At 41.6% G+C, this 24545-nt stretch overlaps 2 protein-coding genes and 1 pseudogene across 3 annotated transcripts in view; 1 reads left to right on the plus strand and 2 right to left on the minus strand.

Annotated features, from left to right (window-relative positions):
- Ankrd12 (ankyrin repeat domain 12) overlaps window positions 1-4915 on the minus strand; it is a 110531-nt gene extending 105616 nt beyond the window's left edge. The window contains exon 1 of one of the 2 annotated variants that reach the window (XM_031368614.1): window positions 4715-4915. The gene's annotated coding sequence lies outside the window, so the exon portion shown is untranslated. The remainder of the gene's footprint in view (window positions 1-4714) is intronic. The other variant, XM_031368612.1, reaches the window with a different exon arrangement.
- Window positions 4916-7251: 2336 nt separating this feature from the next.
- Ndufv2 (NADH:ubiquinone oxidoreductase core subunit V2) overlaps window positions 7252-24545 on the minus strand; it is a 20489-nt gene continuing 3195 nt past the window's right edge. Inside the window, exons 2-8 of the mRNA XM_031368617.1 lie at window positions 18152-18217; window positions 15771-15833; window positions 15572-15688; window positions 13751-13919; window positions 10436-10545; window positions 8580-8656; window positions 7252-7400 (exon numbers count right to left, since the gene is read on the minus strand). Of these exons, the coding sequence (XP_031224477.1) occupies window positions 7307-7400; window positions 8580-8656; window positions 10436-10545; window positions 13751-13919; window positions 15572-15688; window positions 15771-15833; window positions 18152-18217 (696 nt within the window). The 3' untranslated portion in view covers window positions 7252-7306. The remainder of the gene's footprint in view (window positions 7401-8579; window positions 8657-10435; window positions 10546-13750; window positions 13920-15571; window positions 15689-15770; window positions 15834-18151; window positions 18218-24545) is intronic.
- Window positions 18516-22478, plus strand: LOC116088928 (annotated as a pseudogene).

Below are 24545 nucleotides of genomic sequence, written 5' to 3' on the forward strand. Positions count from 1 at the left end.
AATATCAAATGAAAACACTAAATTAAACTTTACCTAAAAGAACAAATACAATGGGCAGTGGTGGCGCATGCCTTTAATCCCAGCACTTGGGAGGCAGAGGCAGGCAGATTTCTGAGTCAAGGCCAGCCTGGTCTACAGAGTGAGTTCCAGGACAGCCAGAGAAACCCTGTCTCGACAAAACAAAACAAAAAAATGACAACTACAACAATCCTAGAGATGAAGACAGATAGATCTCTATGAGTTCAAGGCCCCCCTGATCTGCATAGTAAGTTCTAGGTCAGTCAAGACTATATAAGATGACTCTCTCTTTCTCAAAAGAAGAGAAGAGAAGAAAAGATAGGAAGGGAGGGGAGAGGAAAGAAAAAAGAGAAAAGAAAAAAGAAAAGAGAAAGGAGAAAAGACATGACAGATAAACAAATATAAAGTTAAGACATATTCTGTATATTTATGTAGGGTCTCACTCTAACCCAGGCCTGACTTTTAATTCAAGATATGGCTAGGTTGGCTTAGAATTAGGGGTGATCCTTCTACCTCAGCCTCCTAAGTGCTGGGATTACAGGCATAAGCCACCACAGCACTTCTATGAATTTTAGAACTACTAGATGACCAAAAACCATGAACTATTCAAAACCAAGTTTATAAAGGAAATTTATTTCCTGCTAATGCTGTGTGTAAAAATCAGTGAGAGACAAATTTACATCAGTACCATGATACTTCCACTCCTGCTTGTAGAAGCCATTGTCTGCTAAGGAAACTAATTATGCATGCATGAGCATATAACAAGAATGTTTTCAAATGCTACATGAAGCAACTTTATATTCTCCAGGAGAAATTGGAGGGTAAAGCAATATTTAGAGTGCTCATAAGCAGCTTTACTAAGATTAGAACTAAGTGGGGATTGGGAAAAACTGTATCTACAAGGAATTATAATCTCCAAGATATCAGGTGTAAAAAATAGAAAAGTCAGGGCTAAGCAACAACCTAGGGACTGAAACATCTTGTCACACTCCAAGAACTACATTTTCTTTTTTTTGTTTGTTTGTTTGTTTTTGTTTTTCGAGACAGGGTTTCTCTGTGTAGCCCTGGCTGTCGTGGAACTCACTCTGTAGACCAGGCTGGCCTCGAACTCCATTTTCTTTAAAAGCAGCATCATCACACTAATTTGTATAAAGGTCCCCAGTATACAATGTTATTTCTATAGTGCTCTCATTTTAAGTTACACAAGAAAATCATTGTCATTCTTGGTGGTGGCAGTGACGGCACTGACTGGACAGGCCTCACATGGGAAGTGTGCAGTCTACAGCCCCAGGAGATGGTGCTTTCTAGCGAAAGAATGCACGCTTCTGAATGTTACATGATTTGTCAAAACAAGAACAAAACCAAAAAGTGGTGAAGAACTTCAGTCCAGACCTTCTCAGTTCTAGTTCCAGGTCTTTTTCCTTGTGCGTCACACAACCACTCCCAAATAAAGGACCAACTAGCATCCCAGAGCAGGAAGCTTCTAGACTCACCAGCAAGGCAGACAGCTCTCAGTCATAGCCAAGCTTTACCTTTTCATCTGAAAAGAGGGAGGTGGATTACAAAGTGTGAGGCTGCAACAAGCTCTCCAGATGTGCCCTGTACATCACACATGTTGCTAACAAATACATGCTGTTAGCTACAATGCTGGAGCAACCCCCTGCAAAAGTAAAGGAAGCTCTACCCAAATTATGCTACTCCAATATCCTTACCCATGTGTGCTGGAAGTGCTTTAATCTTACAGTGACAGAAATGACTCATCTCACTGACCATTCTCTTTTCAGACTGAAATTAATGTTCTTAACGAAAACCGGAAGTAGTCCATTTGGCCCGTAATCTGAGCTACTAGGAAGGCCGAGGCAGGAAGGATGGAAAGTGTGCGTGTGTGCGTGTGCGTGTGCGTGTGCGTGTGTGTGTGTGTGCATGTGCGTGTGTGTCTACTCCGTTTAGCAAGACCCAGCCTGGAAAGGCAGCACTAAGAGGGCGTGGGTGTTGGCTTTGTTCCCAGCACCCACATCAGGTGGCTCACAAGCACCTGTAACCCCAGCTCCAGGGATCAGTCCCTCCGTCCCCCACAGACACCCTGCACTCCTGTACATACCCACACAGACACATAATTAAAAATAAATCTTTAAGGGGCTCAAGAGATGGCTCAGCAGTTAAGAGCACTGGCTGGTATTCCAGAAGACTCAGGCTCTAGTCCCAGCACTCACATGGCAGCTCACAACTGTCTGTAATTGCAATCTCAGGGCTTCTGACACCCTCACATAGGCATACATGCAGGCAAGACACCAATGAACATAGAATACAAATAAATTACATATTTTAAAAAAAAACTTTAAAATGGGGGTTTGGCCAAAAAAATAAAATAAAATAAAACAAAAACAAGAAAATAAAAAGGTGGACTGGAGAGATGGCTCAGTGGTTAATATCACTGACTGCTCTTCCGAAGGTCCTGAGTTTAAATCCCAGCAACCACATGGTGGCTCACAACCATCGGTGATGAGATCTGACGCCCTCTCTGGTGTGTCTGTAATCTGAATAGAAAGCTTCTTTGCCACTCTTCCAACTGTCGCCATATAAAGAGCAGCCATTGTTTTTTCCTGGATATTAAAGAGGGGATACCGACACTGCAGAACATCTTCAGCAGCTGAGCTCGGTTGCTCTGTTAACTGCTCCTCCAATACACTTCATAGGGTGCATGCCCAGAGATCACTGCTGTCAACCGGCCTTAGTCCACAGACTATGTTAACAATTTTAAAATACACAAACTGTAACAAACTGAGAACGGCTTCCAACTTTTAATTCTAATATTCCTTCCACAAATACACTTAACCTACTGGTTTCCTTCCCAGAGAACTTTGCCAGTCTCTAAAACGGAACACATAAACTGAACAATGAAGTTTGTCCTGGGCCAAGCTCTCTTGTAGAGTGTCAGAAATTCGAATAGTACTTCTATGGACTATAAAAGATTCTTAAGTAGGAAATCCTTTCTCTCTGCATCTATAAACTCAGGGAGAAGCGCTGCATACTTTTATAGATTTCTGCTTTTAATCCAAATGAAAGCCCTCTCAAGAGGCTAACTGAAGGAGGTCAAGATGGCTCGCTCAGAGCATAAAGGTGCACCATCAAGCCTACGTGCCTAAGTTGGAGCTCTGGAACCCACGTAGTGGAAGGAGAGAACCCCAACTCTAGGAAGTTGTCCTCTGCCCTCCACATCCACCATGTAATGTATTAAAATATCATCGTTATATCGGCAATTCTAACAAACCTTTTTTTTTGTTTTTTGTCTTTGTTTTTTGTTTTTTGGTTTTTTGTTTTGTTTTGTTTTGTTTTTTTGTTTTTTTTTGAGACAGGGTTTTCTCTGTATAGCCCTAGCTGTCCTGGAACTCACTCTGTAGACCAGGCTGGCCTCGAACTCAGAGATTCGCCTGCCTCTGCCAACCCTGATTAAAGGTGTGCGCCACCACTGCCCGGTTCTAACGAACTTTTGCTTTTAAACCATTTGGCACCAAGAAAGCACATTTTGCCAGTTCTGAGTTAAATCTCCAGGAAAGCCTTTGTTGTAATGCTTGAAGAAAATGAAAAAAGATCAGATTTTTAAAGGCCTACTTGGCCATATGTTTTTAATGAACAGATGACTTACTCGCATAGTTCATCTTTCTTTATAATTGACTCAGACCATTTTAAAATAAGAAGAAACACATGGCTGAGAATGCAGGTTCATCTCAACCACAGAATTAGCGATAATCCCAGAGCGTCATTGATCCCCGGATTTGCAACATACTTCACCCCAGTTCAAGGGGGTGTCCAGTGGAAATTACAGTCCCTACAACCACACTGCTTCAAATGTTTCCGACGTACTCAACTAGTGCAATACTGTTCATTTCCATCCTCAAACTATTCTCACAGTAATTATTAAAACAGCTGTCAGCTGGGCTTCGGTGACCTCTTTGTACAGCGTTTTTATCCAACGCTGTGGATCCTGGAGGATGCGTCATCCCCATATTACTCTTCAAAAACCAGATCTAAGATCCCAACGCGCTCTAAGTGTCTCTGGACTTCATTCCAGTCGGCACTGGCACAAATTAGACCCCGGTCGCTCAACGCGGCAGGAGCAGGTCGTACTGGCATTTAGGATAGAACAGGCTCCGCGAGCCGCAGCTCTTTCGCTTTCACGCACCTCTCCCGGGACCATCGCGCCTCCTACGCCCCGGCCCGCACCGAGTCTCCGACAACCGCGCACGCAGCGCGGCTGGCACCGGGAGCGCGCGGCGGTACGGCGCGCCCCCGCGATGCCGTCCGTCCCGGTGCGCTGGCGGCGCCCTCCCGGCCGCGCCATGTTCCGGTAAGCGGCGGCCAAGGCGCTCGCGCTCGCGCTCGCCGCCGCCCGAGCGTAGCCCAGCGGCGGCCCCACCTGCGCCGTGACCCGTCAGGATGCCGGGCGGGGCGGCCACCAACGGCCTGTCACCGTCCGGCCCGGCGGCCGGCCGCGGGCTGGGCTGGGCCGGGCCGAGCGGCGCGTGGCACACGGCTGGGCGCGGCTGGCACAGGCGCAACCCCCTACCGGGCTCCGGGGAGGAGACGGAGCACCGGGCTGAGGGCTGAGGGTCTCCTCCCTGGTACCCAGGACAGACTCGAAACCGCGCCCTCCTTCCTCCCCTCTGGTCGCCACGCCCCCCTGGCCCACACAGACCCGAGGCTCGGCGGGCGCAGAAGGGTTCACCCCCTGAACGAGGACCTCCGGGCGGCCGCCGCTGCCGGTGTCTCCGTTGCCGCTGCAAGAGCCCCGGATGCCGCCGGGGCCAGGCTTGAAAACATCTCCGGTCTTGGTCGGTCTCTCACCACAGCCTCCTTGCTCCCGGACAGCGTTCTCCGCGATTGGCTGCGGCGCGAGCACGTGACCCGGGCGGCCACGTGACTCCTGCAGGCACGGGACGGGCGGCGTGACCGCCGTGCCCCGCCCCCGACGCGCCCGTTCCTGGGCTCTCCGGAGGAGCGGAGCGCGCGGCGGGTGGCGTTCGTGGGGAGCGGAGCGGAGCGGAGCGGGGCGGGTGGAAGGGCCGGAAGTCCTGGGCCTGCGGAGCGGCGTGGGAGTCGGAGCGGCGCTCCAGTCGCCGGCTGGCCGGCCGGGGCGTTCTGCTGGCGCTCCTCACGCGCAGCCACCATCACCCGAGAGGTGCAAACGGCGGGCGGCGTGGGTGCCGGCGGCGCTCGGCGGAGGAAACGCTCGTGTTTCTGCAGGGTTTGAGTGGGGACGGCAAAACTAGCTGAGACGAGGCGGGTTTTGTTAGCGGTGGTCGCGCGGGCGGGTCCGGGTGGCGCGTCCGTGCCTCGTTCGTGCGGCGAGGACCGAGGGGCATCCAAGCCAGATGCAGCCAGTCCCCAAAGCAGGGCTACGAGCACTGGTCGCAAAGAACGCGTCGTTATGCCCGGTTCTAGCCCTGCGATCCTGTGGCCTTTCTGAACAGAAATTTCACTACATTTGTCCGTGTGGTACTAAGTTTCATAGGGCGTGTGAGGAAATTTTACCATCGCAGCAGCTTGTCCTCAGACTTCCTTCTGAATGCTTTTATCTACAGCGGTTAGCCTGTAACCGTTGTGCCTTAACCACCCCAAGAAGTTACACTCCACAGGAAACCATCTTCTCCCTCGTCGTTAACTGTGGCCTCCCTCAGTATCCGTTAGTACCTTAGTGAGGAGTTTAAGACAGTCCTATCAATAAACTTCTGATGTGACTTTTAGACTTGACAGGGACATAAACCTGCATTTAAAAAACATTAGGATAGATTTTTCTTCCATGTTTTCACCTATTAAAAAATTCTAGTATGAATTCTAGAGAACACTATATTTGTGCGTCCTGGGTACTGAACCTGTGCCCTTGCTCATGCCAAGCAAGTACCCAACAGCGGTGTATATATAAGAGTTATATTTCTGGCGAAAACTTAACTTTAAAGAGCTACCTTGAACCCTAAATCACAAGCACTCACAGAGCTGGAGGATGGCTTAGGGGTTAAAAGCACCGTTGAAGCACCTGGGTTCAGTTGTTCCCAATCCCCACTTGACCACTCAAAATTTCAGTTCCTGGGTGTCCACTGCTCCCTTCTGGCTTTGGTACACACCACACACACAGGCAAAACACTAATGCACATAATATAAAATAAATCTAGCTTTAAAAAAAAAAAGACATAGCCTCATTAATTCTGTCTGGTGTGGACTTCCATACATAGACCCAGCTGCCTTCAAACTCTCAAGAGATCACCTGCCTCTGCCTCCTGAGTGCCTACTACTATAATGAGGCACCTGTAAGGCCGCAGACTGATAAATTCTGAAACAGTCTGATTATTCCATGAATTAAAACTTTTCCATTCAGGATTTTCAGAAGCACTGTACTATTCCTCCTTTCTTGAGTTAAATGGAATAGTTTTATCATATATACATATACTGTCAAACTAACTAACTCCACCAGTTATTTCTTAGTTGCTTCCAGTGTTTAAAATACAGCCAAAGATGGCCAAACCCTGCCTCAAACAACGGAAACAAAAACACAGCTAAAAGCCAAGTGTGGTGCTGTTGAATACTTTAGATCTCGGAGTTCTAGTCCAGCCTGGTCTACAAAGTGAGATCCTATAAATAAATAAATTAATTAATTAATTAAATAAATAAAGCAAGCTAAAGAAATCTCATGTTATTTTAACTTTTCTTATTATAAATAATGCTTTTACTATAATCCCAGAACATGGGAGGCAGAAGCAAAACTACCCAAAGTTGAAGGCCAGCCTGGTAAACATACAAGCACGGCTACAAAATGAGATAGCAAACATAAATGGAATACTTTTAGAGAAAAGCCTCTTATCCTTATTACTGGTGGTGAGGCCTTACCAGTCAGAAACCTCGGTAACAACTATATGCTTAAATATTAAAACACTTAAAGGGAATACTGACATAAAGCTTGTAAAAAATTTTTACAATTTGACTGTGTCTAAAGATACAAAGGAAAAATATATTTGAAGTTTTGCAAAACTTTTCCTTCACAATGACCTACTACTGATAAAAATGATGTAGCACTAAGAATGGGCAACACTAAAGTAACAAGTTGATTATGTTATAATTATAGGTCTTCCCAGGTAGTGTAAGATAGTGGTTCTGTTGTTTTGACATATTTAACAGCTGCAAGTTACTAGACTACTACCAAGATGTACAGGTGAGAATAATCAAATACTATAAAGCTTATATAGGTAAGTTCATATTTTATTTCTCCAGTGACATTTTTACAGTTGAATGTAAGTTAAAGGCCTGCTTGCACACCAAAGCCAGGTCCTTTGGGTGGTTCAGTCAAAGAAGTAAGACCTCCGGCTGGCTCACAACAGAAGCGGCCACTCCTGAAAAGAAAAGCAAGTAGTGATTATTAGTGATTAACAGGTAAATGTTCACCTTTCACCCCAGCCAGCTCTCCAGGCAAGGGCAGGCAGAGCTGTGAGCTGCTAACCTGGTCTATACAGTGAGTTCCACACCAGCCAGGGCTATAGCAAGACCCTATCTCAAAATAATATTAACAGGCACTTTTCAGCTTTAATGTAGCTTTATAGGACTAGCATTATGTCTGTAATCTATTGCTGGTTAAGGCACATGTGGCATATGACTGTACTACAGTTAGTTTGAAGTATCACGGTACATTCACAAGACAAATAGGGATCCCATGGAGACCAAACTATGGCACATAAGGAAAACTAATTAAAGATCTGTGATATTAAATAGGACAAAAAGATAGGGAGAATACAAGATAGCTATTTCAAGAAAAGTAATAATTAAAGATCATCTTGCCTGGGGTCAATGACATGGGTCAGCAAGAAAGAGTGATTGTTGAAAAAGATAACAACCCAGGTTCAAAACCTGAAACTTGTACAGGTGTAAGGAGAGGAACAACTCGACAAAGTTGTCCTCTCACCTCCACATATACATTATATATGATCAGTCTTTAGGTGGAAATAAGAGGAAGACTAATTTCAGAACAATCTTCCTAGTAATGTGAACGTTTAAGCAATTTCTATTTGTAGGAGATTCTCTTTCAATATAAATGTTCTGCTAGATCACAGATTATCTTACATGAGATGCACATGTGTTGTGTGTGACGTACGTGTGTAGGTGCGTGTCAGGGCCCAAAGCCCATGTTAGATGTCTGCCTCCATCACTCTCTACCTTACGTACTGAGGCTCTGCCTCGCCCTGAACTTTGAACTTGCTGGGGTTTGCTAGGCTGGCCAGCCACCTTGCTCACAGGCTTCCCTGTCAACACCACCCTACTCAGCTTTTCCGTGTGTTCTGGGAATCTGAGCTCCCATCCTAAGGCTTGCATGGAAAGGACTTTCCGAACCCTGAACCATCTCCTAGTCTTATTTTATGGATTTTTAAGAAAAAAAAAAATCTTGCTCTAGATGACAGCTTTAGATATGCAAACTTCTAGTCATCTCCTATGAATGAGTGTAAAACTTAAAATCAAGCTTCTGTGAAAGATCAACAGTGTAGGCTAGGCCATTAGAGTTTATACAAAGAAAAGTATACCTTGGCCCTGGTTTTGGAATTTTCCCAGCTCTGAGTTCATCAATAATCTCTTCAATATCCTTGGGTGTCAGATCCTCCTAGAGAAAAATTGACATTAATGAACTGCCATAAAAAAATCTACAACTGAATAATTCCAATATATAATGCAATATATATTAAAAGCTTTAGCTGAAAAGGCAAAACTAAGAGTAATTCTGTGTCTGAATTCTGGCCTCACTAGTATCCTAGAGGAGTCATCCAGGTTCCAGTATTGGCAACTCAATTTGAACTTGTTTTAAAGATTACTTAGTTTGAATAAGACTACCCCCCACCCCCATTCCTCTATTTGAATGGTCAGTGACCTTGGAGTGGCACTCTAGGAACATGGTCTTCCTGAAGGAAGTATGTCACTGAAAGTGCCAAGCCTAGCGTCTCTCCTACTACCTGCAGATCAGGATGTAGCTTTCAGCTCCTCCTGTACCAGGCCACTACCATGCTTCCTGTCAGGATGATGATGAACTAAACCTCTGAAACCATACCGTAAGCAAGGCCCCAACTGTGTTCCCTTTTTTATAAGAGCTGCCATGTCATGGTGTCTCTTCATAGCAGTAAAACATGAACTCAGAAAACACCAAAGAATACACACATGCTGACCTGACAGGCGCGCTGTGGCTCAGAGTGGTATGTCCCTGATAATCACTGCTGTGCCTGACAAGTACAGGCATACTGTCCTGACTCAAGCTCTAACTACTACTTGGAAAAAAGGGGAAAAAAATCTCTTAGACACCAAGGCCTTTGGGCTACTATATCAAAATTTATTCCTCTTATAAAGCCCTGACTAATTCCTGTTTGAGGTATACATAACAGAGGTCAAAACAAAACAACCCTCAATGAAATTTTAGCAAGAAAACACCAAGCAAACTTCTCTCCAAGTTTTCAATACCCAAGAAGGGCTGGACCAGAACCCCAGATCAGCATAAAAGAAGTCTTCATAAGAGACCAACCAAACCACAATATCAAAAAAATCTATGCATTAAATACAAAGATAAACTAGAAACTAAACTGTCCTCAAAGAACATTTCTAGGCTGGAACCCATGTCACTGCAGAATGGGTTAAGGAAAAGGTATAAAGAGATCAGCCTTGGGGGGGGGGGGGCAGTTAATACCTCTAGGAGTAGGAAAGAAGTCTGTTCTTGAAAATGCTATCTTCAGCAAAGACCTCAAAGAATCTCCATAAACTATTTTCTAAGAAATAAAAACTAACAAAAGTCATAATTGAAAACCATGATATAATAGGGCAGCAAGTAATTTAAAATGCTAACTAGAAAACTCCACATATTTGGATATTAAGAACACCTCCAGAAAACTTACAGGTCAAAGATAAAGAGATAAAGCAAAACGAACCTTTTGAGATACAGATAAAGCAGTAGAGGTATGTTATATATTTCATCTATATAAAAAACTTAATGACATTATTATAGATATAGACTACAGAAAAAGCTTTAAGACTATAGAAAGAATACACACTAAATTTATTATACTATCTAGAGAGAAAAAGAGTTGAAGTGTCTATAATTTCTTCTGCAAATAATGATAATGACAATATTATCTAAATAGATGCTCTAAAGTGTTGCTATTTCGTCTTGGTTCCTACTGTATGTGAATGACTAAATTTGTCATAATTAAAACTCAAATTTATATCCTGTAGGAAATGCAAAATTTTTAAAGATAATTCTTGTAAAACCTTCAAGATACTTATACTTCTACAAGTTCCTTCTAAATGAGTAACTCAAGAACCAATATGTGAACATGAAATAAAATATCTTAAATAGGACACTTCAGAACTTTAGCTTATATCAAGTTGGATGGATACTCACATAGTAGTTGTCATTTATTTGGACCATTGGTGCATTTACACAGGCCCCTAAACATTCCACTTCTATAAGAGTGAAAAGTTTGTCAGGTGTCGTCTCTCCAACCTTTATTCCTAAAAATATAAATAATCATTAAAGGAAATTATAGCATAAAAGCAATATTGTTTAATAAAAATGACAATATCACCAATATGTTAGAGGCATATAAAAGTATTGGCATGCATTAAATTTCTGAAAAAATGTAAAGAGCCAGGCATAGTGGTAATACACATGTAACCTCAGCACTTAGAAAGCAGAGACAGGATTCAAGTTCAAGGCTAGCCTGGACTGTATATTGAGATCTGGTCTCAAAAAAAAACATAGTGATAACAACATAATCTTCATTTTGACCTTTTGTCTTTTAGGTTTTGTTGTTTTGTTCTAGAGATAGGGTCTCACACTGAAGTTCAGTCCAGGCCTCCTGGCTTAGGTTCCAGAGGTCTGGGATTACAGGCAAAAGCCACCTGCCTAGCTTCAAGCTATTTCTTTTTTTCTTTTCTTTTTTGTTTTTTGTTTTTGGATTTTCGAGACAGGATTTCTTAAAGTCCGGCTTTACGCTATTTCTTCAGTAAGCTTGTTCCTTTAAAGTCAATAAAAACCCAGAGGCCAGTGCTCACAGCTTTCATTCGCTCTGTGCTAAGACTGAACTTGCTGCCCATGCTATCTAGCTGCTTGTCTGCCACATGGCTGACCTCCATCCTACCTCATACCTTTTCTCTGTCTCACTCCTACAGGCAGCAGTGGATATTTATAGTTTGCCTGCTTTGGGGTTTTTCTTTTAAGCTAATAAAATTGTTCTCAAGCTTCAGAAAATAAAGGGGTGGGGCTGGAGGCTTCTTAGTGACAGCACTGGGTGTCCTTGTAGAGGGGCTGCATTTGGTTCCCAGCACCCACACAGCTGCAGGTCACAAACATCTGTAAATCCAGTCCCAGGGGATCCAACACCCGCTTCTGGACACCACGGGTACTGTACACCTGGGTACTGTACACACATAAACAAAAAAGTCATTAAAAAAACAAGCAACAAGCCCGGCAGTGGTGGTGCATGCCTTTAATCCCAGCACTTGGGAGGCAGAGGCAGGTGGATTTCTGAGTTTGAGGCCAGCCTGGTCTACCGAGTGAGTTCCAGGACAGCCAGAGCTACACAGAGAAACCCTGTCTCAAACAAACAAACAAACAAACAAACAAACAAACAACCCAAGTAACCATGCTGAAAGGAGCCTGATAACAGCTGTCTCCTGAGAGGCTCTGACAGAGCCTGACAAATACAGATGCAGTGAATGCTCTCAGCCAAGGACCAAATGGAGGAGTTAGAGGAAGGACTGAAGGAGCTGAAGGGGCCTATCTGGCATCAATGGGAGGGGAGGCCCTTGGTCCTGTGAAAGCTTAATGCCCCAGTGTAGGGGAATGCTAGGGCGGTGAGGTGGGAGTGGGTGGGGGAGCACCCTCACAGAAGCAGGGTAAGGGGGATGGGATGGATGTTTGCAGAGAGGAAACCAGGAAAGGGGATAACATTTAAAATGTAAACAAATTATCCAATTTTAAAAACAAACAGCACCAATTGGACTGCTTGCTAATTACACAGTTATATCATTAGATTGGCAAAGATTCAGAAGATCATTAGGAGGTAAGGAAAATGAATACTCATATCCCTAAGGGAAGAGATCAGCAAAATAGAGCAAGCGTGACTCAGCAATTTCTTATAAATGATCTTAATATACACTGTAAAAAACATGCAAAGGTGTGTATATATGAAATTACTAGAGTACTCTTGTCAGCAAAAAATGAGAACACTGTGTCCAAAGTTACACCACAGAAGAGCACACATATACATTTATATGCTAAATAATAAAGGATATACAACCTGCAAGCTATATACCAAGCAGTTACCAGAACCTATACCTTAGATGTGTGGTTTTAGAGCCAGCTTGATCTTTCAGCCTTATATACTTTCATACTGGCCAAATGTATCTGTGACATGCAAAAATGTATATATTTTTTAAAAAGCCACAACTGATGGCAAAGGGCAGCTACAACTTGAGAGTCAGAGGGCTGCAAGCAAGAGCAGCTTGGTTGGCTCAGTAAGACCTATCTCAGAGTAAGTAAGAACTGGGCTGAGAGTGCCAGCCAGTGCTAAGTGTTCTTGGTCAGCTCAGTAAGACCGTATCTCAGAGTAAGTAAGAACTGGGGTGAGAGTGCCAGCCAGTGGTAAGTGTTCTTGCCCCTAGGATGAATGAAGCCTGTACTTCCTTAGTACAAGAAGGAAAATTAAAGATGTTTTAACTTCACAGTCAAAAATAAATGCAAGCAGACAGTGGCAGTGCATACCTTAATCCCTATACTCCAAGGGAAAGGCAGGCAGATCTCTTGGAGTTTGAAGCCTAGTCTACAGACCAAATTCTAGGACAGCCAGGGTTACACAGAGAAACCTTGTCTCAAAAAAACAAACAAACAAAAAAAAAACAAAAGAAAAAAACAAGAGAGAGAGAGAGGGAGCAGCAACAACAATGGAAATTTTGGAAATTTTGTATGGAAAGTACTGAAAGTACTCATTTACTTTATAAATATGCTATAGATATATCTATTTAAAATTTCCCTTGTGAAATATTCCTACTATTTGTTACTTATTCTATGGCTTCTCTAGAAAAGTACATGGACACTCTAAAAAATTATTTTTAATTGTGTATTTGTACACATAAGTGTAAGTGCCTCAAGAAATGTCTGATCCACCTGGTGCAGGAATTATAGGTGGTTGTGAACTGTCTGATGCATAGATGTTGGGTAGGAAGTGAACTCAGGTTCTCTGGGAAGGCAATGCATGCTCTTTGCCTGAACCATCTCTCTAGCCCATATATAGTCATTTTTATGTGACATATGCTAACATTCTTAATGATTAACATAGATTAAAGGCTCAGACTTGAGGCTGAGAATTAGATGAACACAAACTAGAAACAAGTAAAAGTAAGCAAACATCTTTTTTAAGTACTGAGTAAGTACAAGCCAAATGAGATAAAATGAAGTTGAAAATTTTAGGTGGAAAATGTCAGATCTAGAAAGATACTTTTGTTTGGAAGTCAGGAAAGGTATAGAGATGAAGCTTGCTTGCTTTGTTTGTTTGGGGTTGAGGGTGGGGAATGGTGTCTCAAGACAGGGTTTCTCTGCGTAGCCCTGGCTGTCCTGGAACTTACTTTATAGATCCCTCTGTCTCTACCTCCCAAGTGTGTCCCAGGACACCCCAGCTATTGTTGTTCTTAATAGAAGAAATGAAATATCCCATACCAAGCTTCCTCTGAAGGGTCTCCAATATGCTGTCAGAGTCCCGAAGCATGCAAGGCGTAGTAGTGCAAACCTGAATATGGTACTTCCCAACTGGCTTTCGATTATACATTGTATAAAAAGTTGCTACTTCATATACTCTCATTGGAGGTACTTGTAAAACTTCTGCCACCTAAGATATTAAAACATTAAAAATGATTACAGCATTCACATCATTTGAAGCTAATGTATCCAGCTCTAAATAGCACAATGTCCTAAGTGGTCTTACACTCTTGCTTTATTTTTCTCTATAGTCTTACTATTCAACAAGAGACCTAAATATTTTCATTACTAAAGACATTTTCCTTTAAAAAAAAGGTATGGGTTGGCAAAATGGTTCAAGCAAGTAAAAGACTTTGCTAATAACCACAAAAGTCCTCTGACCTCCACATGTACATCACTCACTAAGCTTAATTTTTTAAAAAAAAAATTTTTCCAAGACAGGGTTTCTCTGTATAGCCCTGGCTTTCCTGGAACTCACTCTGTAGACCAGGCTGGCCTTTAACTCAGAAATCCACTTGCCTCTGCCTCCCAAGTGCTGGGATTAAAGGCGTGCGCCACTACCGCCCGGCTTAAAAATATTTTATAAGAGTTTAAAAACGAAGGTATAATTTCAAATGAAACATTTTTCACAAGAACTATATAGCATACTATTTTTTGTTTTTTCTTTCTTAGTGCTGAGAATTAAACCCAGGGCTTTGGAGTTGGTAGGCAAATGTTCTTCCACTTAGCTACATACCCAGTTCTCATCAAGGTTTCTGGAAAAATTAACCACCTGTGTTAACTAAGGAAAGCATTTAATTATTAAATAAAGCTTTGTAACATATATCCGTATTGGGAAAGTATATATGCAAATAGAACAATCAACACAACCTAAAATTTGCATTTGCAGTTTTTAGAGAAAGTCTATAGTTCTCTCAACAAGGATGAGATAGCCTTTGTCTTTTGTTTCTTTTTTGTGATAATCCACCTTAACAGTGGACTTTATTTATAACCAAATCACGTTTAGAAAATGATGAGAGGGAGCACACTACAGTGGAGCATCCATGACAGCTGGTCAAGCAGAGAGCAATGAGCTGTTCTTATATGTACTTTGCAAATGGTGTGCTGTACTGTCACATGAATGTAATTACCGTAGTAACAGGATGTAAGTAAATCTGAAATATAGATTACTGCTGAAACTATTTGAAAACAATCTTCACATCTAAAGCAGGAGGATTGGCAAAAGCGTAAGAATAGATTGGGCTAAGTGTGTAGGCAGATCCTGTCTTGGAAGGAGAGAGGATGAGTCTTAATAGTGTTTTTAAGTAGGCTGAAACGGCTTGCGTAGCAGTTCTGAAGGAAACCAAATGCCATACATACCACATATTATATACAAATTTTTGTTAAAGACTAGAACCTAAGATGTAAAGATATTGAGAGATTATAATTGGTAAGGGACTTTTTCCCCCTGTAATTTTAATGTTGAAATACTACTGCATTAATTTCCAAAACACCTGGATACTAAATTATACATATTTGAGATATTTTCATTAATGACCATTTCCCTCAAAAGGCGTGGGGAGGAGAATAACACCTCTTTCACATCGGTGCCTATTTCCTGCAAGAATGGAAGCTGTATTACAAACACACAATACAGATCGATCAACCGACCTATACCTACCTACCTATCTATCTATCTATCTATCTACCTATCTATCTATGAGTAAACTCTGATATTAATGATTACCATGGTGATCTCTATATTAAATTATCACATTCACTGAGGCAAATTGCATTCAGTACCTTGTTCATAGCGGAGATAGGTAGCCACCCATTCTGCCTCTGGGCTAGATCCAGGACTGGAAGCACAGCTGCTGCTTTATGCCCTTCTGGGTAGTTTTTTACTATTGCCTCTATCCTCTGTAGAAGGAAAAGTGCCTGCTTTATATGTATGGAAGCAATGAATACTTGATAGATCAACCATGTTGTTTATTAAACATACCTTATAGTTTTCTGGTGTGAAATCAAATGGAGTATCTGGGTTATTCTCAGGAGTATCTCTATGCTACACCAAAAAAAAAATATTTAAAAAAGGAAAGAAGAAAAATAAAATTTTTTTCTTGTCAACATTTTCTCTAAAACTGAAACATTACTATACACTACTTATATGGTTGCTGTTCATTTAATCTCTTTGTTAATCCCATCAGTCTATCTTTGTAGCTCGAATGACTAAAAATACTTCTTTGTTGACTATTTACCAAAGTAAAGTTAGCAGAACTAAAACTTTTAGAATAGTTTCAAAACAAACCCTTAAATATTAAGGCATACTTTTTGGTTACCCAGCTTCACTAGGAATTGGTATTCTAGTTCAACTATCAAATACAAACTGGCAGCAGTATGTAATTAAAACACAATTTAAATATGGGCTGGAGAGATGGCTTAGAGGTTTAAAATGTTTGCTGTTGCTGGACATGGTGATGCATGCCTTTAATCCCAGCATTTTGGAGTCAAAGGCATGTGGATCTCTGAGTCTGAGGGTAACCTGATCTACAGAGAAAGTTCCAGACAGCCTGGGCTCTATTAGACCAAGTAACTCTATCTTGGGGTGGGGGCTGGGGTGGGCAATGCTTGCTGCTAATGCAGAGAACCACAGTTCAGTTCCCAGGATCCACATTGGGAAACATTAAATTCCAGTAACTCCAGTTCCAGGGTATCAAATGGTCCCTTCCGGCCTGAAAGGGTACCTGTACCACACACACATATCCAGGTAGACATATATATCAATAAAAATTTTAAATAAAAATTCTAAATGTGAGTTCCTGACAAGCACAGTACCCAAAAGAAAAGGAATTTGGTTGTCCAAGATGTCTGGGACAACATATCTGTACTCTTTCAAGAGGTACAAAAGGACATCTTCCCCCAAACAAGTGTTCCACAGAGAAACCATCAAGCTAACATTTAGAAGGTTTAGTTTGCCAAGAATCCCAGGCAGGAGGATTGCCAAGAATTCAAAGACATCCTGGGTTACAATGTGAAACCCTATATAAAAATAAACATCAGAAGCAAAAAACTAAAACCACAGCTATATTCCACCTCCAAAAAAACCCACCTCCACCAACAAAAACAAACAAAAACCCAGTGGAGTAATCCAAACATTAAAAGCGTGTTTAATACCAGCACTCGGGAAGCAGATCTCTGTGAGTTCAAGGTCAGCCAGGTTTATATGGCAAGTTCCAGGCCAGCTAGCAATAGTCAACATAAATATGTACATAATTATTTTTAAAAGAGCAAAATAAGCTTAATATTTACAGAACATCTTGATGTTCTCCAAGTTTTGCTTTTTAAAAAGGTATCAAGCAAAAGAGGGAAGAAAATGGAAGTTTCGAACAATAATTTGAAGTATATATTTTAAATCATCATATAAGTTTACTACCATTGTCATCAAATACTAGATTAATTACTAAAAACAGACACAGCAACTAAAGCTAGTTTATAAATACCACCTAGTGTTAAAACTGTGAAGCCAAAATTATGGAGACCAGCTGCTTTGTGAAATAGCATATTTATTATGTAGTAATGCCTTAACTGTATTACTATAAACTCTTGAGTTTCAAATGAATGCCCTTTAGGGATTTCTCAAATTATAGTCATGTAATCTGACCATCAGATTAGCACTCATAGCAATTTTACCAAACAATAACCTAAATTTCCCCCACCTCTGAGACAGTGTTTCTTTGTGTAACAGTGTTTCTTTGTGTTTCTTTAGGCTGTCCTAAAACAGGCTGGCCTTAAACTCTCAGAGATCTGCCTCCCATCTTGCCCATGCTCACAGTAACCAAAATTCTTAATCGTAGAGTCTCCTAAATTCCTAGGTGTTAGTTTATATTTGAGAGGTTCAGCTGAAACCAAACATCATTTGAATTATAACAAATTTAACAAGCTATATTTAAATCCCCATGGTGATCAATATATACCAAAGACAGACATTAAGGTTTTGGTTTTGGGGGCAGAAGTGGCTCAGAGGTTAGGAGCACTTACTGCTCTTGCACAGCAATCAGGCTTGGTTCCCAGCACCGACATGCAGCTCACAGCTGATTACAACTCCAGTTCATAAGGATCTAACACCACCTGACTCTCTCTGGCTCCTGCACATACACAGTGTGTACATACATGTTCTCAGTTACACTCACACATAAAACTAAAACAAATATTTTAAAGTTATTTAATTCTTTTCTTTGCACTAGGGATTGAACCCAGACCCTGCAAACTCTAGGCAAGTATTCTGCCATGGAGTTATGGTAACATATCCCACAATTTATGATATTACAGTGGACTCACTCAAATTCCCAAGACTTTCCATTATGAGGAATCCCAATTACTTACCACAAATAAGGCTCCTCCAGCACCATGTTGCACTGCTGTCTTATGCAGATTCCTTGCATGTCTTCCCTAAAGTTTAAATTTTAAGAAAATTTAGTCACAAATTTTAAGAAAAATTTCATGAAGAAATATTTTAAGAGTCATAATTTAAAACAAGGGAACAAATTATCTGGTATCATCTTAGGAGAGCTAGCCTAAATCCTATGCCGTTTTCTCTCTCAAGTATCAGGAAATAGATGCATAAAGGCTCATTATTAACTTACCTGTGGGAGTCAGTGTAAGAACTGACACAAATCCAAGCCAGAATTGAGCACAGGTGCCCAGGTGCCATGAGCACAGGTGCCATGAGCACAGGTGCCCAGGTGCCATGAGCACAGGTGCCATGAGCACAGGTGCCCAGGTGCCCTGCACACTTTCTACTCACATTAGGCTGGCATGAACCTCAGAGAATTAAGTGGCTGTCTTTCCTTTTGTCTGAGTTGATGCCAGCTCTTTAATATGGTAAAGTTTTGTGGCTTGAGTCCTGCTTTACAGGGGTGTCCTGTAGACCAGACTGCCTTTCTACTGAGCCACCTGCCTCTACTTTTCAAGATTAAAGGTTTGCTCCATCACACTGGCCCTAATATGGTAAGGTTTTTATTCTACACATATGTCACAGCTATGCACAAATAGTCACACTATACTCTTCTAAAATTTTTGATAGAGTCTCCATATGTAGCCCAAGGTGGACTTTAATTTTTTCTTTTTGCCTCAGCTTTCCTAGTGCTGGACTGATTACAGGACGAGTTAGCAGACCTGCCAGCCTTTTCGGTCCGTTACTACCTACTCCGGCAGCTCCAGCGGCACACTGTACTACCTCGCAGGCTATGCAGACTTACCAGGTGCAACTGTTCTGGAAGGATTGTTACATTTTGTTCTCCTGTTCCTCCCCTGCACAGCGGACCTCCCACTCTAAACAACTGAGGTATTAGAATAAATCCCATCGTTTCTTCATTCTGTGAGCCACACTGTATGACACTGAATTAAGCCAAGCATGGGACTGGCTACCAGAGACTAAATGCAAGGGACGTGACTCCAACAACATACTTTACCACAGGTCATAGTGCTTCACGTGGCCTTAACTAGAAAACCCAGTTAGACATAGGGACAGCATCCAGGGGTCAACACGACCCATTTATGTACCACCCACAACCAGAGAGAGGGTTCTGGAGGGCTGGGCCTCCACTGTGTTCTCCCTACCCACCCTCAGGCAGCTAACAGATAACAAGCATTACTTTATGTTTCTTTTGTTATAAGTATATAACTTTTAAAAACAATTCAACACATTCAAGGTTGTGAAACATGACACCTAACTATAGAGAACACACACTGCAGTCACTTTAGCTGAGAACACAAGGAAATATAGAAACAACTTCTGAAGAACAGAACTGCTTAAGTGAACACTGAGCAAACTATTTCATAATAATGGTTGACTTTAAGGCAGGGGAAGTAGCCCCTCTTCTCACCTTCTGAGCCTCACACACTCATTTCTTGAAGTCACCACACCTTGCAAGTCACCGCCTTCCTTCCGGACTCAGCTCTGACTCCTCTGCTCTGTTTGTCCCTTACACCCTCTCTCTGTGCCATCACCTACCCACTATGGTGAAGACTACTATGTCTTATATACTTGTAGTGATAAAGGGGGACACCCAGAAAAGACCTTAAGTGCATAAAGTTAATGAGGAAATCAGTAAGAACACTTAAAAACGTATGAACAATTAAAATAATACTGTCAGCTTAAATTAGGAAAAGTTTTGGTTTGGGATTTTTTTTTTTAAGATAGCATTCCATTTTGTTGAGAGCATGGGAGAAATGGGCATGCTAATGCATTAGGCAAACACTCATACAAGCCTTTTAGGGAAGCAAACTAGTATGATTTATGGAAAACTTCAAAGAATTTCATCTTTGGGGGTGGGGTTGGCAGGGGATGGTGGTTTCTCTATGCAGCCTTGGCTGTCCTGGAACTTCTTAATTTGTAAATCCACCTAGCTCTGCCTCCCAAAGGCATTAAATGATGGGAGTAAAGGTGTGAGCCACCATGCCTGATGTAAATTTATTTCTTTTAGCACAGTAATGCTTTTGGAAATTTACTTTTAAAGAACATTACAGTAGTAGCTGGGGGTGATAGTGTCCCTGCCTACAGTCCTAGCCCTAGGAAGCTTGAGAGGAGGGTGCTGTGAATCTATGTGCCTACATATGAAGACTCTGTCTCAAGGGGAGGAGAGGCACTCCGTGTGTGTGTGTGTGTGTGTGTGTGTGTGTGTGTGTGTGTGTGTGTGTAAGTACACACACTGTACTACTTGGAAGGCTATGCAGACTTACCAGACACAAGTGCTCTGGAAGGACTCTGTTACATTTTGTTCTCCTGTTCCTCCTTCACTGCTGACCTCCCACTCTAAGCTGGAACTGTTCTTACAAGTTCTGTTCCCAGCATCCACCTGGGGCATTTCACAACTGCCTGTAACTCTAGCTCCAGGGAACTCCCAGACCTCTTAACACTGCAGGCACCTGTACTAGTGGGCACACACTTACATATACACACATATTTGAAAATAACACATCTTTAAAAGAAATGAGTATAGTGACACACACCTTTAACCCTAGCACTGAGGAGGCAAAGCTACTCAGCTTTCTTATGAATTCGGGGTTCATAGGGGACCCTGACTCAAAAGATACAAAATCAGTCAAAAAATCAAAATAAAAAAACTGTTTCTAGCATAATTATTGTAAAAACACAAGCAGAGAGAAGCTTTAATTTTAAAATATTTTCAGAGTGTAATTTGACATGATGTGTGTGTGTGAATGCAAGTACATGTGTGGAGGTCAGAAGACAACTTTCAGAAGTCCTCTCCTTCCACTGTGAGATCCAGGGATCAAACTGAGGTCGCGAGGTTTCCACAGCAAGTTTTTACTTTGTGAGCTATCTTACCACCAAAAGGGAAGTTCTAAATGAGCAAAATTTCCACATTGGCATATTAAGTAGCTATTAATCTTCATAAAAATGACATAGGAAAAAAGTATTACTGCCACAGTTACATCCAGAAATGATCAAGAATTCTTTTTTTATAGGACATAAATGGGGCTGGAGAGATGGCTCAGTAAGTTATGAGCACGGTCTGCTCTTCCAGAGGACCCAGGTTCAATTCTCAGCACCCACACAGTGGCTTACAACCATTTGTACCTCCAGTCTTAGGGACCCTCTTCTGATGACCTTGGGCAACAGGGTGCACAGGCATATGTGCAGGAAAACACAAAATACAACAAAATTAACTTTTAAAAAATAAAGTCTCTCATCTCCATTACAACAAATACAGACACTAAGAAAACTGGATGCCAGGGGCTCCTGGAAGGAGGGGTAACTGGGTAAGGGGATAACACTTGAAATGTAAATCAATTAGAAATAAATTAATTAATTAAATAAATTTGAATGCTATAAATAACTGTCACCATCATTTTTATTATAAGATTGTAAAGGCTCACATGTTTTTTTCTATTTTCCAAATTCCTATTTAACACTGATATACAAACTGAAAAAGATTGATTTAAAATAAAACATTCACAAATGAAATGTACCGAACTTTTTTGGTCAATATTTGATCCCTTTATTTGTTTATTCAGGATGTTTCATGCATATATTTTCATTTAAAGTAAATAAAGGGGAGCTGGAGAGATGCTCAGCAGTTATGAGACCTGCTTTTGCAGGACTTATGTTTGGTCCCCAGCACCCACATGGTGAATTATAATTGTCTACCCAGTGCCCTCTTCTGGCCCCCATGGGCACCATGTACACATGCAGTGCACATACACACATATAGGAAAAATACTTAAACAGATAAAATGAAAATGAATCTTTAAAATAAATACAGAACTAATTTTGAAAAAGCTGTCCATTAGCTTTCTGGTGGTTAAGACCTCCTACAAGAACAAGCTCTCGCAAAGGATCTCGTTCATGCCTTTCCAGACGAGAAGAGGAAACAGGAAGAAGTGCCTGGTGCAGTGCCCCAGTTCCTACTTCATGGATATGAAATGCCCAGGATGCTGTAAGATGACCAGTCTTTACCCACGTACAAACAGTAGTCTGTGTGTTGGCTGCTTCACTGTCCTGTCAGCCTACAGGCAGAAAGGCAAGGCTAACAGAAGGATGCTCACACAGGAGGCAGTGGCACTGAAAGCGCCTGATTCAGCTAAATAGGAACTATCCCAATAAACATATTTTGTATTTTAAAAAAAAAGTTATTCATTAAATCTATGCTGCTACAAATTGGACAATCTCTTTAAAATTTATTTATCTATTGCTTTTTTTTTTTCCTGTGAACAACTCACAGAAATTGGCCCCAGGAACAGAACTCAAGATGGCAGTTTTGGTGGCAAGCACCCCAACCACTGGACTACTCTACCAATCCCTGGAAAAATATTTTTTGAGGCATACTCTTGCTGAATAGTAATTCTGCATATTCACATGAGTTTACACACATTTCTATCCAAAAAAAAAAAAAAAATGAATGTTTTAATTGCAAATCACTGGTGACAGAATGATTAAGAAGAGTAGAGAGGGGCCTGGAGAGATGGCTCAGAGGTTAAGAGTGCTGGCCACTCTTCCAGAGGTCCTGAGTTCAATTCTCAGCAACCACACAGTAGCTCACAACCATCGATAATGAGATCTGGTGCCCTCTTCTGGCATGCAGGCAAACATGTATACATAAATAAATAAATAAATAAATAAATAAATAAATAAATAATATCTTAAAAGAAAAAAGAGTGGGGAGAAAAGTATAAACTGAGGACTTTCTGTTTTTTATATTTTCCAAGGTAAAGAGTTTATATTAATACTTTGCTACTTCCTAATATGTAACTTTATTTTTTTTTTTATCTTTTTTTATTTTTTTTGAGACAGGGTTTCTCTGTGTAGCCTTGGCTGTCCTGGAACTCACTCTGTAGACCAGGCTGGCTTCAAACTCAGAAATCCGCCTGCCTCTGCCTCCCAAGTGCTGGGATTAAAAGTGTGCACCACCACTGCCCGGCACAACTTTAGTCTTAATATCTTTATTTAAAAGATTGGAGTGTGTGTGTGTGTGTGTGTGTGTGTGTGTGTGTGTGTGTGCTTTCGAGCTTGAGGTTTCTCAATTCAGGCTTAAAGGCATGAGCCACCATCACCACCAGGCTTACTTTTGTTGTTTTGAGATAACAGTCTCATTAGATGCCCAAGGTCATCTTTCTTTCTTTTTCGAGACAGGGTTTCTCTGTGTAGCTCTGGCTGTCCTGGAACTCACTCTGTGGACCAGGCTGGCCTCGAAGTCAGAAATCCACCTGCCTCTGCCCCCCAAGTGCTGGGATTAAAGGCATGCGCTACCACTGCCCAGCTACAGACAGTATTTTAATGCCATGCATGACTTGAGAAAATACCTCAATACACTTTCCCTGACTTATTAATTACTAGGTCTTAGACATTCTACTAAATCATTTGTTATTCCTGCTACTGCATTCCCCAACCCTGCTTCTATCCCAGTTCTTCCTCCACCCCAGATTACTACCAATAACGTGGTTCCATGACTGTCTTATACTTTTTCACATCTGTAGAGATGCTCACGAAAATTCTAAGGAGCAGGGGACTGAAGGTCGTAGCACTAGGCTCAATCTGAGCATGCTACAAATCTGCCAAACTGTTCAGGTCTTACTGGATACAATCTAAATCCTCTTATGTCATAGAAAAGGCCTTTTGACCCTTTCAGTCCCAGCTTCCACCTTCTTATTTCCTCTCCAGCCTGCCATGCACCTCACTCCTTGTGCATGCTGCTACTTCACCTTATAGCACTTTATGCCTCCCACTCGCCACTCAGCCTGGACAGCTAGAGAAAGAACCCGCCAAGCTTCTGTAATTACAGCACTCCTTCAACTTAGTTGTTCACCATATACAACAATTTCCTTGGGCAGCTTTAAAAAAGAATACTTACACACACACACACAGTACACAAACATTGTACATACGTACACACACGCACAGAGGAAAAAGTAAAAGGGTGAAACTACTTTATCAAATACAATGTTGGCAAGCTATACTGTTTCATTTATTATTAAATCTTTGACCTTCAAAGTAGGAGTGTATATAAACCCAGCATAAGTTAAGAAAAATCTGTAAAATGTTTTGGGATTTAGGATTTTAAGATACACACAAACGAAGATAAAATGTCTTGGGTTTTTTTGTTTTGTTGAGAAAGGTCACTAAATAGCCCTTGATGTCCTGAAACCTGCTATATAGACCAGGCTGGCCTCAAACTGAGCTCTTCCTACCTTTGGGATTAAAGGCATGTACCGGCTGGACGGTGGTGGCGCACGCCTTTAATCCCAGCACTTGGGAGGC

Source organism: Mastomys coucha, unplaced genomic scaffold, assembly GCF_008632895.1.
Source record: "Mastomys coucha isolate ucsf_1 unplaced genomic scaffold, UCSF_Mcou_1 pScaffold14, whole genome shotgun sequence".
In the NCBI taxonomy this organism is placed as follows: Eukaryota; Metazoa; Chordata; class Mammalia; order Rodentia; family Muridae; genus Mastomys; species Mastomys coucha.